Raw genomic sequence first — 18,282 nt, 5'->3', positions numbered from 1 at the left:
AAAAAGGGACGGGGGTGGTGCGGTGGGCAGTGGCCACGATCAGCCTGGACTGGCCCAGTGTCCAGGGAGCCCAGCAGAGCTCTGACTTGACTGGAGAGAGATGGGCAAGGCCCTTCCAAGGGCATGGCTCGGACCTGGAAGGCACGGGGTCCACAGGCTTGGGTGCCGCTGCTCCCCCTCCTGCTTCACACGTAGCCACTCCCCTCCACCTGTGCAGCCTGAGCCGTCCCTCAGCCACCCTCTTATTCAGTCGCTCACTGGTTCCAATAATGAGCCCTCACTAATTAGATGCTCCTAGGTGTTGCGCCAACTCACTGGAGAAGGGGGTGTACAAATCCCAGAGCCCAGCAGAAGAGTGTAATCCTGGATGTTACAGATGTCAGGGACGTCACAGGAGACCTGAAGAGGTCCTGGGCTGGCCCAGCTACCATGTGCCACCTTAAGTGTATGCCTCAGGTTTGTTTTCTGGGCATCCTGGGCATCCTGTCACCAGGGCATAAGAGGGCAGCCAGTACCAGTCCTCATGTCTCATGAGGAACTGAAGCTATGGACAGGGAGGACCTCACATCCGCCCCACAGCCTGCACGGGACCTCACATCCGCCCCACAGCCTGCATACCCACCACTGGCACAAAGGGCTCCTTGGGCCTTGAGAGTCCGTTCCCATCCCCGGCACCTTGAAGGCTTCCCTAGGTGTCCTGGTCCCTGACCATTCCCATAGGCTGTGGGAACTGCAGACCCAAAAGCCTCCTGCTGAAGGCAACCTTGGATATGGACCTGAACATCCACTCCACTCCTGTCTCCTGGCATTGGTGGCTGCTGGCTTTGACCTTTAGTCTTGACTGGACCCCCAAGAGCTGGACCAGGGCCAATTCTTCCAGTGTCTCCAAGTCCACTGGCCTTGATTCACTGCTTCCTGGCACAGGTCCACACCCTCCCCCTAAGGCTGTACCCACCCTCCACACCCTGATTCCTGAGGTCCTGCCCAGTGGGAACAGATGCCTCCCATGTGGGTGTGGCTTCTCAGACACAGATTGGAGCAGAAAAGCAGAATGGGAAGGCTGAAGAATTTAATTTCTGGCCCTGTGGGGAAAAGAATTGGCCCAGCAGGTACAATGGATTCTGGGATCAGCAAAAAATGGGGGAAGTCAAATTAAGATTTTTAAATAAGATGGTTTTTGATTCTGATGTTAATTTTCTAGGGTCTCCTGGTTACGCCACATCCCCTCTGAACTGATTTGGTGCATTATCAGGGCTGATGAGTAGCACCCTGAAGATCCACCACCTCCACATCAGGCAGAATGCTCCTGTAGTAGCTGCATGTGGTCACCAGTGCTGAGTCCCAGGGATACTCACTGCGGGCCGCTGAATAATAAGTAATTAGGTGAGGTACCTTAGTGCCAGTCCATAAGCCACCAGATATAGGTTCCCAAGCTCACTGATGGCTGGCTCCAACATCTAATGACCCAGTGACTTACACCATGGAGGGCGGGGGCAGCGGTTACGCATTTCAATATCCTGTACAACACCCCTGAACCTTCTGCTTCCATGACGGTTCCCACTGTCTGAGTGGTCAGTATAGTAAACACCTAGTCATCTAAAAAGCTGCCAAGTGTGTCCAGTGACCTGAAGTAAATCACACAGACCACGCAGGATTTCAAAACCAGTCTCTGCAACCTCGACCAGCCCAGAAGCTGCCCTCCTATATGACCACCTGACCTTGGAAACCTGTCAGCCCCCAAGCTCACAGTGCCACAAGTTTGGAGGGCTGGTTCAAGGTCAGACTGGTGTCCTGTTTTTTCCTCACTGTCCAGTACAGCAGGCACTAGGGCTGAGGCTCTTCTGGGCTTACCAGGAAGCCAAGGGAGAGGCTGCACATGGAGGTGGAAGCCAACTAGGACCTGTACATCTGGGTCCCTGCCCAGTGGGTCCTCAAGGCACTGCTGATCAGCCCTGATGAAGCACAAAACCAGTTCGGAGGGGATGTGGTGCGACCAGGAGTCCCCGGAAAGGCCCCAAGCTAAGGACTTCAGAAAGGGGCCAAAGACCTGCCTCTGCATCCAGCCCTGGCCGCAACCAGCTTGGATGTCTCTCTGGGCTGAGGAAAGAGCTCTGCACTCTGGTATCCTCCCACCACTGCTGACGGGCCTTGGCCGGTCCCATGGGAACAACGGGACAGGCTCTGTGCAGTGTCTACAGCTGTTACTCCCCAGGGTGGCTACCTAAGAGAAACAGACCTACTGTGCAGAGCACCCAAGGACAACTACTGCCACCAAAGATCAGAACCCAAAGAATATGTAAGGACTGTTATGATTTGGATATGAGGCGTCCCCCCAAAGCTCCTGCGTCAACGCAGGCATGTGCGCAGGTGAAATGATTGGACTGCAAGCTGTAACCTAATCATTTCATCCGGGTTTGAATGGACTGGGTGGTCACTGTAGGCAGGTGAGGTGTGGCGGAAGAAGGTGGGGCCCTGGGGAAAAGTCCTGGAAGGGTGCATCTTCCTGTGGCCCCTTTCCCCTTCCCCTGCCTCTCCGCTTCCTGGTCACCATGTCCTGAGCAGCTTCCCTCCTGCCATGATTTGCTGCCTCACTTTAGGCCCAAAGCAGTGGACTGAGCTGACCAAGGACTAGCCCTCTGGAATAGTGAGTCTCAGGGATGCTGTTGTTCTGCTCCACCCCGCACCCTGCCTTTGTCTCATGCACAGTCACGGCTCTGAGGCCCACAAGAAGTTCTGCAGTCCCCAGTCCAGGTAACAAGTGGTGGACGGCTCAGCAAAGGCCCCACAGGCCAGCTCTCAGCCCCCAAGTCCAGGCTGTGAATCCAATAGGAAGAGGCCACCAAGCCAAGGAATACTCAGGCAACCCCAGGGAGGAGTCTGCTGGGGGAGGAAGGTTCACCGGAGCAGGTGGGGCCACACTGGTGGCAGAAGAGGGCTCCCAGCACACAGCAACAGTCACCCAAGAGACTGGGCACCCCCCAGAGGTACTGGTACAGCTGGAAGGTGGGCCAGGTGTGCAAACACTCCAGGTAACTATGATGTGCAGCCAGGGCAAGGAACCCCTTCTGCTGGTCTCAGTTTACTTGTCTAGGACATCACCTCAACATCAGGACATTCATGTCTGAGACACGGGCACACAGTTCCTCAGCCTCATCCCATGTACAACCACCACTGAGGTGACAGTCTTCCAGTTTTATAAAAGAAGACACTGCAATGAAGCAAGGTCTCGAAACCACACTCCCACACCCGCGGCTTATTCTCTGGTTCAAAATCCCCTCCGAAAGCACTCAGCTCATTTACATATTTATAAACCACCTTTTCCCAGAAAGAACATTAGACATTTTTTTAAACTAAAAATTGTCAGGAAAAGATCAGCCCTAAAGCACTTAGGTGTGAGCTGCAGACATTTTAATCGGAAACAAAGAAGCACGTCTGCAGATTTTCCACAGCTGCTTCCCACGGTGGGAAGTGTCCTGTCTAAGCTGTTAACACTCAGGCACCTCCCCCTTCATATTTATAAATGGATGTGTGTCTCACTCAGAAATGAACGTGCCCGTCAAAGTACACTTGAGAAACACTGACCTTTACTCTTTTGACATCGGGCCAGCACTGGTTGCTGGCATTGGGGAACAGTGACCATTAAGTGTCCCTGTCTCCCCGGAGCCACTGCAGGGCAGGAGAAGGCCCAGGGCCAGGGAGGTGTGGCCTTGGGGCAAGACCTGGTGATGGGGAAGCAGGGCGCTTCTCCCTTCAAAACACACATCGGAACTGACGCTCCTGTGGTTTACGAACGAGAGCCCCAGTGGGGAAAATCGGCCTCCAGGGAAAACTTAAACCCCTGTGAGAATCCAAAATGGATCTCTCACGTCACTATGACAAACGGATGTTCTCCAAATTGGGCCTTGAGCTCCGCTGGTCTGGGATTAACTTTCCTGTGCTCCCACCCCAGGGTAAGGGGAGCTTCCTTCCCAGAACTCGTCTCTTCTCCCCCCAGGGCTGCCTGCCCTGCCTCCGAGCACCCTCCTAACCCACCCAGGCCCAGCTGGCCCAGCTGGCAGGCTCCTGGTCCCCTGGAGAGGGCTGCTCAGGCATCCTGTCCACTCTGAACACTTCCCTGTCTGTGCCAAAGGCACCCCTCCCACCTCTCGCAGGGTCCCTCACTGTCTGCGGACAGACCTGTCTCTTACACCAGAGGGGGCGCCTCGGAAGGTGGACACTGCTGTCCTCCTCCCTGTCGTGTCCCCAGGTCCCATCTTGGCCCATCCAGCACCAGGTACCCAGGAAGTCCTGAGATGTCAGACTGGACTGACCTGGGTGGTGACACCACACTGAGACTCCTCGTCGGGTCAGCAGAGCAGAAGTCATCAGTAAACACAATCGGCCATCCCCCATGGTCTCCCCAGGACCCTGCTTCTGCGGCTTGGGACTCTTCATTAATACCCCAACCATCTCCTACCCCAACCCATCCTGAAAGCAAAGAGGAAAGAGGCCCAGTCAACCACACAGGCTAGGAGAGCAGAGAGGGGGCAGTTCACAATCCACCAGGAGGGGACCATCACCTTATGGGAAAGAGGAGGCATACAGGGAGGCGCAGAGAGGCCCACATGGCCGGGGAACCAGTCAGGGAAGTGCTGAGGACGGCTTCCTGAGGCACTGGCATTAAAGAAAGATGGGGTCTCTGGAACATAGGATGAGCATGCGCACCCTCTGGGAGGGCCAGCCAGGAAGTCTCTCCCCTCTGGGACCATTAAAGTCAGTTGTGACAGGACTCCAGCAGTGAGCATTCCACATATGCACCACCTGACCAGGAGACCAGAGGATGAGGAGGCCAGGCCAGGGCGGCCGTGAGGGCCGGCACTGGCCCCTCACTGCTCCCTGTCGCCCTTGGACCTGCACAGCAGCAACCCCAGGATTTGCTAGGTGCTGTACCCTGAGGCCCGCACCAGATTGAGACCCCAGAGCGGTTTCCTCCGAGGCACAGGACTAAGAAGCCTGCTCCAGAGCACCACTGAAGTCACCTTTGCTCACCCAGGGTCCCCTTCAGACTGTGCAGCATGACAAGGCTCCATGTGACAGCTGCCCAGTCCCTGGGGTCTCGTATAAAAAGTTTTCCTGGGCTAGGGGTGGAGCTCTGCAGACGAGTGCTCGCCCTCAAATGGATTCCCAGGAAAGGAAAAAAAAAAAAAAAAAATCTCTTAATCCTAAAGTTATTTTCTGGAAATAACTTATTTCAAAGAATTATTCTTAGAAAAAATTCTAAAAAAATAATAAATAAAATAAAATGAATGATCTCCCAAGTGGGTAAACTTCCAGACTAAAGCTTCATTTAGCTCACAACAGCCTAATAAAGTGTTCCCAGTACCCCAGCACAGCAGGCAAGCGTGAGAACATTCCCGCAGGAAACCCCCCGGATCTGGATCTCCGCATGGAGCATGGCCACGGCTCACACATTCCCAACAGCCCCGGGGACATGTCTGCTCTGAGACAGCTTTAAGTAGAAGCTGCCTGCTGGGGGTGGCTCCCTGGTCTAGGCCAGTCTTTTCCTGTAAGCTCATTCTAGCCTGAAGATCACAGAACGTTCCAGAAGCAGAGGGAGAGTTGCTGGGGGTGCACTGGTGTATCAGCACCACGTGGGCTGCCTGTGGAGACCTGTGACGCTCTGCAGCCTCTCTTCATTAAAATGTACTCAGATGTTTTGGAAAACAAAGTCTCCAAGGAGCTGGGGCAGGAAAGAGCAGGGGAGAGGAGACAACCAGCCTTCTCCAACCCAAGGACGCTGCCCAGAGCCCGTTCCACAGGTGTGGGTGGGAGAAGCACCTTCCGGCTCCTTCTCTCACTCAGGTCCTGCTGGAATATTCCACCATGCTAAGGCCTTCCCCCACACCGACTGCTCTGCAGCTCACCTGTCCTCAGGCCCAGAACAGAGTTTTCTGCATTTCCCCGTCTGTCCTCCTTTGCTTGTTTACACATTCGTCTGTTTTCCCACCTAGAAAGTGAGCTCTGAGGGATGGGGGCTTTGGTTTTGTTTCTCTGCTTTTTACTAGCACCCAGGACCAGGGCACATGGGAAGCCACCAAGGCCAGAATGAGCTGCTGCTGAAGGAATGAACACAAGGAGGAGGCCAGGCTTTGTAGACACATAGGTCACATCAGTCTTGCCTTGCATGCGGCAGGCTGTGTGACCCAGGGCAAGTCACTTGACCTCTCTGACCCCTGGCTCCCCATCTTCACAAAAATCACAAGGCAGTTCCAATGAGACTGAAATAAAGCCCTATCTTACTCAGGGCTTAGTGCAAAATAGGTTCTCAATGTTTTCCTTATTTTCTTCCAGGAGAGAGAAGGCAAATTAGTACTTATTAATAATACTCATATAGTCTTATAAGAGCCTTCACACTCATCTTCTCTGTTTCTCACACAAATCTCACAAGAGGGAGGCAGGGCAGAGTTTTCTTAAGCTCATTTTGTGGAAGAAGTGACTTGAAGTCAAAGAAATGGGCTTCAAAGGCTTTGGTCCCCTGGCTGTGCTAGAACCCAGGTCTCCCTCCTTCAAGGGCAGGGCTTCCCCCCTATATCACTGTCACCTTGACTGACCTGTGAAGAGAGTCTGCCGAGTCTGGGTGAAGGCCAGAGCGGTGGGGGTCCCCAGGAGCTCGGGGCCCAGGAAAGGCCTGGAGCCTTCAGGAGGGTGGGAGAATCTGTAAGTCTGCAGACAGTGGCCTTCAGATGTCCCAGGGCCTCTCTAACCACCCTCCTGAACAAACACGGCACGGTGCTCAAGCCCCGGGCATGGCACTTCTCAAGTTTCTACCATATGCCTCAAAAAAAAGAGACCGTCAGAAACTTTTTTGTTTATTTTCTATCTTATGCACACCTCTGCTAAAAGACATTCAGTCTTCCAAAACTATTCAGAAGACTTCTGGGACAAGCATCTGGACAATGTGACGTTTTACACACGACCCTCATGACCGGCTGGGTGCCAGGCTTCTCAGGTTGTGGGCTGCACAGCCCCAGGGGCACCACGCCACAGCTCTGATCGATGGCTCCTCCAGAGAGGCGGGGCCCCAGCAGCGCGGTCCAGAGAGGAGGCGGGGCCCTGGCAGCGCCGTCCAGAGAGGAGGCGGGGCCCCGGCAGCGCCGTCCAGAGAGGAGGCGGGGCCCCGGCAGCGCCGTCCAGAGAGGAGGCGGGGCCCCGCAGCACCGTCCAGAGGGGAGGGGCTCGGCATCACTGGCTTTCAGGCTCTTCTGTCTTTTATCTGGCTGTCCCCACAAGCTCCTTCACCCCAGCCACAAAGGTCTCTCTCTGTTCCTCTATAAAGATGTGCTGCTTGTGGGCTCTGTGGCTCCGGCTGGAACGTCCTGCCCCTCCCGTCGCAGAGGTCCACAGAGTGTGGCAATTCTGGGATTCTGGTCTTTCCAAGCATTTAACAAATGCCAAGTCCCCGCCGCCAGGAAATGATAGTTATTAGAACTATCAAGACCCCGCTCGGACACTCCTCCCCGATCCCCAGAACTACTCACTCATCGCTCATTCATGCATCAGAGATTTAATGAAACCACCGTGCCTGGTGCCTGCTCAGCACTTAGCACTGAACAAGGCAGGAAAAAAAAATCCCTGCTAATGTTCCTCTATCGGCCAACAAATAATAACTAATTCAACCTTAAGCATATCTATCAAAGCTCCGAAGATAATAAAAATGACAGCAAGTGCCAGGGAGCTGCCTTAGATTGGGTATGAGGGGACTGGGGGCCCCAGTTCCTCACTCCCCTGTAGAAGAGTTGACAGCCACATGCTTGCCGTAGCCTCATGGAGGGCAAGGCGTTCTTCCTTCCTGCTGACTTTGACGTACGATTTGCTGTGGCCAAACAGCCACTGGGAGATTTTTTGAAGTGTACGTGCAAGGCTGGCTCTACCTCTCATGCCGTCCCATGAGAACAGCAGGCACCAAAGAGCTCGTTGCACAGGAGAGACCTGTGCAGCCAGGGCAAGCCCAGCCTGCAGCCCGAGCAAGCACCACTGAGCACAGCCCAGGCCAGCCAAGCCCCTGCCAACCCATAGACGTTTGTACACTTGACAAGGGTGTGGTGTGGGTCACTGAGCGTGGGGTTGTTACGCAGCACCAGGCAAAAACGACTGACAGATATGGATATTAGGACAAGTGTCACTTCAACTGAGATAGGAAAGACAAAAGAGACCCAGCCAGGGAAGGATCAGAAGGCAGAGTGTCAGACTGAACACGTACTAGCATTCTGGTCCTGGACTCGGGCCTCTTGGGGGAGGACCCCACACAGCAGGCAAGCCCTGCCCTCCTGCAAGGCGGCTGCAAAGGCAGCTTGGGCACCTTCCCCCAGCATGCAGGAGGTGGGGAGTGCCTCACACTGGGCGCCCACCCCCATCTCCCAGGGGAAGCACAGGTCAGCTGCAGGAAGCTGAGTGGTACATCGCAAACAAAAAAAAAGAAGAAGAAGGCCAAAGGACGGTCTCCTGGGCGCCCAGGTGTTGCCCTTGGTAAGCCAGGGCACAGAGCAGCAGGGCTTGCTCCCTGGGACATGACCCACCCCCCACCCAGGGTCATTCAGCAATGTGCCTGGGGACACGTTTGGCTGTTATAACCGGGGGACAGTACTCTGGCAGCTAGCGGGCAGAGGCCAAGGACACCCCTGGACAGAGCACTCACCACAGCACAGGATCATCCAGCCCAAACCATCACTAGAGTTAAGGCAGAGAAGCCCGGCCTTGATTCCTGAGGAGGAGCCCCGAGCTCGCCTCAGCTTTGGCGCTGAAGGGTAACCCGCTCTGAAGCAAGAAGTGAGCACGGGGGCTTATCTTTAAATCAACCGTAGAGCTGGAGGGCTAATAGAATGCCACTGACATCGAGACCCAGGACATGGAGACCCAGCAGAGCCCCATACGCACACCACAGGGAGGGCCCCAATCTCAGGGCTGGAGAGAGCAAGTCTGGAGAAGGTCTTCCGGTCTCCTTCCCCCTTTCCAAGCAGGAAAGAACAGCTTGTGTTCAGCACCACATACTAACCCAGGGATTGGTCACTGGAGTTTATAGATTAGGTTTTGGGAAAACGGGTGAACCCCTAAAACTAGTGGGTAAAGTCGCCAGGTGGGGTTCTGCATGCCTGTAATCCAAGCTGCTTGGGAGGCTGAGGCAGGAGGATAGTGAGCTCAAAGCCAGCCGCAGCAAAAAAGAAGCACTAAGCAACTCAGTGAGAACCTGTCTCTAAATAAAACGCAAAATCAGGCTGGGGATGTGGCTCAGAGGTCGAGTGCCTCTGAGTTCCATCACTAGTGTCTAAAAATTAAAAAATGAAAAACTAGGGGGAAGTCACATCCAGCCATTTATAGAGAAGCGTTACTTTTACCAGATTCTCCAGAAGTCTGTTCCCTAAAGCGACTAAGAACCACAAAACCAATCAAAAGTGCCCACCTGTGCCTGTTGCTTCAATAAAGAAACACCTGGCCACAGCATTTTGTTTTCTTATTGATGCGACCTCATTATTGAGTCATCTAGGTCTCTTTCTCCAGGCCAGATAATTCCAACTCCACTTAAAGAGTCTATTTTCAAGCCCTTTAATCATGTTCTGGCTTCAGGTCTTTCTTAAAACAAGGTCCAATTGATCCTACTGAGCTGTCTAGGGGGTGGCAGACCTCATGAGGTCCTGGAGATTAAAAAATGACCTCAAAGCTACGGGGGGTGACCAAAACTCTGGGCAAGAAGAGGCTACTGTAAACAGAGGAAGAAGAGTTTGATTCTGAGGAAGAAAAGGGTAATCAGCAAAGGCCCCCGGGAGGAGGAAAGCTAGGGCTGGGCACACACGTCTCAATAGCAGATCTGAACGATAAAGAAATTCAAACCCATCTCTAACTGATGACCAATACAAAATGGAAAAAAAAGCAAAAGATAATAAACTGCATATTCATGATGGCAATCCAAATAACAGGGTCCCACCTCCTGCTCACTTGTCTTAGCTCTAAGCCACACAAGGTGGATTTATGACACAGATCCCTGACTTTCTGCAACTGACTGTGAATGAACTTGAAAACAAATACACCAGCTGGGAGAAAGAGGAACACACAATCTGGAGGCAGAAGAATATACCCAGAATTCCAGAAATATTATCATCACATAGTATGTGGAAATTGAGGGGGAAAAGGTCACTCACACACAAACACACCAAAGCCTTCTTCCCTTCCATCTGTGCTGATGGAACAGAGCAGTCTGTGGATTCCAGGATTCCCTACCTTTCGGTCTGGAAAGACTCAGATCTTGGGAGTTAAACTTTTTGCAAACTCTCAGCTTCAGAAACCAGCACTGTTGTGCTGGGGTTGTGGCTCAGTGGTTAGAACACCTGCAGGACACACCCCGCCCCCCCACCCCTCAGTGTTCCTAGGGACATCTGCCGTTCTTTAATCCAGAGCCTGGTTGTGTGGCAACTCTTCAGTGCTGTTTCTTGCTTGCTATTTCTCTGATTCAGTGTTTTTGAGATGGGTGCATTCTGAGGGGAACTGATTAAGAACAGGGGATCCTGGGTCCCCCCACCACTGAGTTGCGGGAATTCACATCACTGCCTCCTCCAAGGATTCACTTCTGGATTGCTACACAACGTGGAGTGATAAATATTAAAACAAGGCAAAGGTCTCCGGATCTTCCTGTTTCTTTAAGCCAAATTCTCATGCAGTTGGTTGCTTCAGGTCATCCCCCTGTGCCTAGAATGCTTTTCTTCTGTCCATTTATTCGCTTTCATTTCCTAACCATCTTCTGATCTTCACCCTCACCTCCTTATCACCTTATCACCCTTTTCTTTTTTTCTTTTCTTTTTCTTTTTTTTTTTTTTTCCAGAACTGGGGCACTGTACCACTGAGCTACATCCCTCAGCTCTTTTAATTATTTTTGAGACAGGGTCTCCCTGAGTTGCTGAGTTTTGAGACATGGTCTCTGACTTATGCTCCTCCTGCCTCAGCCTCCTGAGTCCCTGGGATTACTGGCATGAGACACAGCTCCTGGCTCACCCTTTCTCTCTCTGACCAGCTTCTCTTCCATACACTCAAAGCTACATCCACTTAGATGGATGCATTTGTTACTGTTTTCATGTCTCCTGCACTTAATTCAGTCCTCTGGTTTTATTTTCTGGGTTTTTTTTTTATATGTTTGTTTTGTGGTGCTGGGGATTGAACCCAGGGCCTAGTGCATGCAAGGCAAACACTCTACCAACTGAGCCATATCCCCAGCCTTCTGTTTTTTAATTCAAACTTTAAGTCACCTCCTGGGTGGACCAGTTCTCTCAAAGTGCTACCTTAGTCACATGACTAAGACTCAAATTCCAAAATGCAAAACCACGGCCCTGGCAGACTGTCACCTCTCCCACTAGTTCTTCAGCCTCAACTGCATGTTCTCCACTCCCCCTCCCTTCCAGATCCCAACCCTAGTGACATCCTAGCACCATGTGCGGAGTTAGGCCAGGGTCGCACCCCAAAACAGAAACTGGAGGTTCAGACACTGGTATTGTTAGAAAGTTCCCAGGGGCCTCAAAGGTACAGCCAGGGCTGGGAAACACTTCCTAAAGTCGATGAGAATACCGAAGCTTGTCCCAGAGGCTCCCCCAACCAACCCTGATCTGAAGGTTCCATTTTTGCCAGCTGGGGTTGAGACCCCAGGTCTTCCATTGTGCCCCAGCAAATCACACACAGCACTCAAAACAGCATAGGTCTCAGTAAACCTCGGCTGAATGCCAAACCAACTGTCTGTTCTTCCAGCCTCAGTCAGGCTCCTCTCCTGGCACCTCTCACCAGGGGCTCGTCAAGTGCAGGACTCAGAGATGATCGACTGATTTTCCCTCCCCTGGTGGAGCTGATGCTGTAAAGGAAAGACATCTGTTTTTCTGAAGGCGAGTTTTTTAAAACATTCAAACACAAAACATGGATATGATGGAATAGGATGCAAAATCTACACTAAACAGCAAGGTAAAATGAGATAACTTTCGTTTCCTTTTTTCTCATAATCTTTCTGGAATGAATATTCCCTTTGTGAAGACACAAGAACAAGGAGCGCTACTTGACTTGTCCTAGGGTTTTGCTCCTGTGGAACACCCTGATGGGGTGGGGTGTTCATGCCGCCTCGCCTTGCCAGGTCCACGCCTCCGGATCTCCTTCCCCATGGATCCTCCTGTCACCTCTCAGGCAAAGCCTCACTTCCTGTAGGGCTGGGGACAGACTCATCTCTCTGCCTCCTCTCTGGTCCTGCCAATCCATCCCCAGCTCACATTAATCCTCCAAAACTACCTTTCTGCCAGTGCCACCTCCTCAAAACCTCTCAATAGCTGCCAATCATCCCAAAGTAAAGACCTTCATTCTGACACTCAGAGTCCTGCAGACCTCAGGCCCTGGGAACTCCTCTAAATACCTCCAAAATGCCTGATATAAACCATCTGCTTGAACCAAGCTCATGTCCTCAATGTGTCACCCACCAAAGTACTTTTCCACCAAAGTACTTGGGGAAGCAGCCTCACCTTCTAACTCGCTCATGAATGTGGATGTTATTCTATTCCATCAAATCTATTTCATTCTATTCCATCAAATCCATGTTTGTATTACTATTTTTGAATGTTTTAAAATGTCTGCCTTTGAGTAAAACAGATGTCTTTTTTTGCGGTACTGGGGATCGAACTCAGGGCCTTGTGCTTGCAAGACAAGCACGCTACCAGCTAAGCTATCTCCCCAGCCCAAAACAGATGTCTTTCCTTTACAGCATCAGTTCCACCGAGGGAGGGAAAATCAGCCCATCACCACTGAGTTCCCAGCCCTTGAGGAACACCTGGCGAGATGACTCCCGGGTAACACAGTGAAGGGAGGGAGGAGGAGGGGTGGGAAGGACAGGCCGAGCCTGTGACTGCCCTGTGGCTTCATGCACACCAGCAAACATGCTTCTACACCCCAGGGTCAGGGGCACTGTTGGAAATGCACCCCAGCCTGCCAGGGTCACCCTCTCCTCCAAATCCAGCTGAACCCAGAGCCTCCTTGACAGCCCCACCCCATGCAAACCCACTCTGTCCTTCCTTTGCCTGGTGAAGCAGAAATACACGCAGGACACAAATCACCATGAGGAGGGAAGGTCTGCACACACAGCCACGCTGACTGCACTCCTGTGCAAATGACATGCAGCTCAGGAGCAGAACCCCCCGCCCCCCATTCACTGAGGTCATCATGGGGAGGAGGGCACTTTGGGACAATTTTTGTTTCCTTCTTTTTGCTTTATAATCTTTCTGGAATGAATATTCCCTTTGTGAAGAGACAATAATGAACATGGAGTATTATTTGAAGTTTCCTATGGTTTTACTCCTGTGGAACACCCTGGCGGTCGGCAGGCCCACAGACCCACCAGGACTGACTCCACTCTGTAGAAACGTCCCCCTCACACTCCAGACACCCCCATGGGGAGAACCTGGAGGGTGCTGCTGTCCACCTTGAGCCCCTCCCAGCTCTTGGCAGTGCCCCCACCACAGCCTTCATGTCTACTCCATCTGACATTCTGAGAACTCTCCACAAAGCCACTGTCACTGAAGGCAACTCACTTCCAACTACACACTGTGAGGGGCCAGCAGGGAGTGGGACCCTTTCTAAGATCTCCAGGCGAGGCCCGGACACGGGACTCAATCCTTGGTCTGCCCTGCTGCTCTGTTTTGTGCAACGCAGGCATTTGGAAGCTCAGGGTCACAGCCACCAGGCGGGAAGAGAGAAGACCCTGCCCACCCTGCCAGGCCAAGCATTTGTCACTCACTGTTCAGCCCGAGAGTTGCAAAGGGTTTATTCTTTAGAAGGCAGAGCTGACTCAGGGATATCCCAGGGAATAATCTCGTCACCCATCCTGTCGCCATCTCCTCCTCGGAGATGCCACCTACCTCAGTGGCTCCCTGCAGGGTGCAGCTGTGGCCAGGAGCCACCTACCTGGGGCCTGTGGTATGAACGGGGTCTCTGCTGGCACAGAGGTCCTCTCACCATCAATGCGACAGTCCCTGCCCACAGCCAATGGCTCACTGTCTGGTCTCGCGTCTGGGCAGCGCGGCCTTCCTCTCTGCTGATGCTTTTACCTGGAACGCCCACGGCTACTTTCCCTCTGCCTCTGGACACTGCAGGAATCTGCTCAGCCTGGGAACATCCACTTGGGCTTCCACAATGGTATTAAAACCAGTCACGGAATGCCCACGGGGCAGGTTCCTGCTTTTTAAAACATTTCCTTTTGGTTTTTGTCTAATTTGTCTACTTGTTGGCATGTCTTTTTTTTTTTTTTTTTAATAAATGCACAGCAGCCCTGCTCTGGGTTTCTCAGCTCTTGCCCTTGGGTGAGGGTGGGATTTAACCACATCACCAGCCTCCTGAAGCAGCTGCCCACGATGGCTCCCATCAGCCTTCATCTAGGGGTCCCAGATGTGACAAGGAAACTGCCATGAGAAGCACATCTTCAAACTCAGGCTCCAGTGGGGGAAACTCCAACTCACTACCCCCCAGCCGTGGCCTTGGAAGTCTCACTTTCAGCTCGTCCCTGCTCTGTGACATGGTGAGTAACAAGGGAACCAGCTCAGGGTGGGCAGTCAGAAGTCAGTACCATGATGTGCGGGAAGCGCTCAGCACATACAGTCGGTCTCAATAACTCTTACTAAAGCATCTTCCAAATCCCAGAGACGGCTACTGGACTTAATCCACCGTTCCAGCTTTCCTGTCTCCTTGAATGTGGCAACTCCATTTTGGTCACCTGAGAGGAGGATGCATGTCAATGGTTCCCAGACCCGACTGCGCTTATGTGCCAAGGCTCCACCCTCAAGTACTGCTTTGGTGCATTTGAATTGGGCCCAGGAGTTTATTAAGCAAACAGAGTGTCTCCCTGCAGGGTAAGGGAGAAAATGAGAGGAAAAGAGAAAGGAAAGAGAAAGGGTGCGCGCTAGAGAGAGTAGATAGCGAGGGGAGAAAGAAAGCAAGTCAGGGGGAGAGAAAGGCAAGAGAGCCAGAATTTTGTTCTATTCTTTTAAAGAGTGTTGGGTATTTTCCTGTTAGACAGCTAAGTTGGTTGTTGATTAATTTGATGATTTCATATTTATTTTTAAACTGCTTTAGGGTAAGCCCTTGTATGTCCCCGCTGCTGATGCTTGATCCTTCTAGGTTTCTGTCGAGTGCCCCCATTGACTCAGTGAAGTCTCCGCTTCAGCGAGAGAGGATGCACACAAAGCCTGGCCCTGTGGTGGCTGCTATTTGTCTCTCAGTTTCCCTCAGTAGTTCCTGTCTGGTCAAAAAGGTTTTTAACCTGTGCATGAGCAAACTGATATTAAGCCAAAGATTTAAGAAGGCCTCTATACAGATTCTGGAGTTCTTTCTCATCATAGCTTCTTCCTTTACGGTATTCTGCTCTATAAATTCTAGGAATATTGGCTTTCCCAAGCTCTGCTCTCTGTCTCAACTTAGTGAGTGCCAGTCAGGCTCTGGGCTCTTCTTCCCTGTGGCCCAATTATCTCCAGAAGAAAGCCTCGGTGATGACAGGGCTCAGACAGTTAAGTTTTCTTTTTCCAAGAAATCACCATTGCCTATGATTCAAAAACGGGGGCAGACTTCCCTGCACTTTGTCCAGTTCCTAGCTGTTTACAGGGGAAGGTAATTCCAGAATGTCTTGACTGGAGGCCACAGTTTCATGCTATATTTCTGCTGCACACCATCACTGAGAGCTCAGAGAAAGAGAGCAACTGCCCTCTTTCAACTGTATGCCTCTTTCCCTACCGGACCCGCACCCCACCTTTCCCTAACTGCCAGTCCTGGTCCCGAATCCAGCCACATGCATCCCCATCCTCTCCCTGTCCCTCTCCCTCAGACTGCTCACAGAATGTGCTGCCTCCCTCCACTGCCTACCACTAACCTCAAAGCCTGAGTCCAAGGCCCCTGCCCGCGGCACGAAGAACCCAAACTGGATCTGGACAGAGCAGAAGCTGAACACCAGCCCCACCTTCCAATGGCCTGTGTGTCCCTAGGGAAGCACCTTGGTCTGTCTCTGCAGGGCTGGGGTGAGGATCAGGGTTCCAGGCGTGACAGGTGCTCGATGAGCGTCATTTCCCGTCTCTGAGCCACTGCTGCACTGCGTGTGGTGGTCTGTTGTTCACTTTCGCCTTCTCAGTGGCGGTTTCAAAATCACCTCTCACCATTTATGGGAGTGAGGGAAAGTCTTCACAATCACCAAAGGCAACAACTAACACATTTCAGCTTCTGGTACACTAAATACAGGAGCAGGCCTCCCTATATTCTGACCAAATAAATCACTGTCCTGCACGTCCCTTGATTGCTCAGGTAAGGTAGGCTGCTGTATTCCACCACATTCAGGCAGGTTCTCACAAGCTGTCAGTCACAGGTCTCAGTTTGTCACCAGAATGCTCTTCCTGAAGGATAGCTTAGCTTGGTTCTCCTGCCTGCTCCAAAACCTTCCATGACTCCTTGGTATCTACAGAATATTGTCAAAACTACCTCATCTAACTTTTTCTGATCTTACATTTTGAATCTCACATTGCCTTCTGGATTTCTCTCTTATCATCACACACCCAATTCTGCAGTCAAAGCTTCTCTGTTACCACGTTTGTGTTTGTCTTGAGACCTTCATTCACAAGCAGACACCTCTGTCCCTCTCCTGCCAACGGACGGTTTGATACCCACTGTGACCTTCAGTGTCGACTCCTCCCTGAGGCTTCCTTTCTGAACTCTTGCAATTTGTGTTACAGACACTTGGGAACACTTTCAGTCACCTTGAGGTAAGCCCCATTCTTAGATCCACAAGACAGGGAATGGGCCTGTTGTGTCTGGGACGGGAGAAGTAATAATTCAACCAGGTCACACCCCTGCAGGACCTCCTCAGACCCAGCGGCCGGGCGCACAGTACAATGTGAAGGAGAGAGTCAGGCACCACCTCTCCTCTCTCCCAAGGGAAAAAAATGAGCCACACAGCAGATTAAGTCCATCACCTGTGGCCAGAGGAAGCATCCTCTAAGGACTTCACTCTCAGGTCAATGTCTCAAGAGGTAGGGGAAAACTTTCTAGCCTCTGAACTCACTTTTATAAAGCCAGAGGGGCAGGACCAGGTAAACATGTCCCAGGAAGCCACACAGCTCCTGGCTCCAGGTCTCTGGGGAGAGGATCCTGAGACCAGAGAGATCTCAAGAAAACAAAAAGAATTCCTGAGACTGGGAAAACAAAAGCAGAATTTACCCTGTGACCAACAGCTGCTCCCCAGCAAAGCTCTGCAGCCTGAACATCCCTGAGCTGTCCCCTCCGGGCACAAGCAGCAGGTCACCTGCTCACCCCCACACACAACCACCCACTCTCAGCCTCCTGCTGGATGAACTCTTAACACTCCACTGCTTACTGACCCATCACCCACGTCGCAATGTCACTTGCCTCGGTCCCTTCCACCCCTTCTCCACCTCAGCAACCTCAGCAGAGCCACAGGACACTCATGAATGAAGACTGGCAACATAAACGGGAAGCTCTGTGGGTTTCCCATCTGCTTCGATGTCTTGGACCGGTGGCAGGTCTCTGTCCCACCACACAAGCTGCTGTGCCAATGGTCACCAGCTCCCTGACTGATGGAGGAGCCTGGACTGGGAGCCAGGAGCTAGAGCCCACAGACCCAAGCCCTGATACTGCCCCTCCGTGTGACCTCAGGCAAGTCACTTCTCCACTGGCCTCTTCTCCGGAAAGCTCCGGAATGTCCCTGGATGCCCAGGTTCTCATGTAGTCCAGGCTATCCCCAGCCATCAGGGAAGAATGGGCAGGAACAACCTGGTCCCTGGGGTGCAAATCCCAACTCCTCCCTGTTTATAAGTTCTGCCCACACAAAGTGCACTCTGGCACTTCCCCGAAGGGACACGGTTTTGACTTTATATAGTGATAGATATAAACGTAATAATAGTAACACTCGCACCTGAAGAGGCTTTGTGGCTTACAAAGTGCTTTCGCTCATGGGTTCATATATCCTTACACAGCTCCAGAGGGCTGGTATCTTCAACACAGTCAGCAAACTCAGAAGGCCGGCGGATTCCAAGAGCTTAGTGACTTAGTAAATCTAAGGGTGCAGGGAAGATTAAGCCACTTGAGCAAGATCACAGAGCAGGCAAACAGAAGCCCACCAATCTGGCTCTTTGCTTTACTTATAGTGTCCCTGTTCTTCTACCCTCCTCATGCACAGGGAATGGGGAGTACCCAGGAACCAAGGCTCAGCAAGATCAATGATCTGCCCAAGACCCAGCACCC

At 52.2% G+C, this 18,282-nt stretch overlaps 1 protein-coding gene across 3 annotated transcripts in view; it reads right to left on the bottom strand.

Moving 5' to 3' along the window:
* Adcy3 (adenylate cyclase 3) overlaps positions 1-18,282 on the bottom strand; it is an 83,208-nt gene that overhangs the window by 46,943 nt on the left and 17,983 nt on the right. The window contains exon 1 of one of the 3 annotated variants that reach the window (XM_047522153.1): positions 5,363-5,471. The exons of the other annotated variants lie outside the window; for them this stretch is intronic. Within the exon in view, the coding sequence (XP_047378109.1) occupies positions 5,363-5,434 (72 nt within the window). The 5' untranslated portion in view covers positions 5,435-5,471. Of the gene's footprint in view, positions 1-5,362; positions 5,472-18,282 lie in introns of those variants that run through there. 3 annotated transcript variants of the gene reach the window in all.

This window comes from Sciurus carolinensis, chromosome 13 (genome assembly GCF_902686445.1).
Source record: "Sciurus carolinensis chromosome 13, mSciCar1.2, whole genome shotgun sequence".
NCBI classification, from domain to species: Eukaryota; Metazoa; Chordata; class Mammalia; order Rodentia; family Sciuridae; genus Sciurus; species Sciurus carolinensis.
This window is presented reverse-complemented; position numbering and strand designations above follow the sequence as displayed.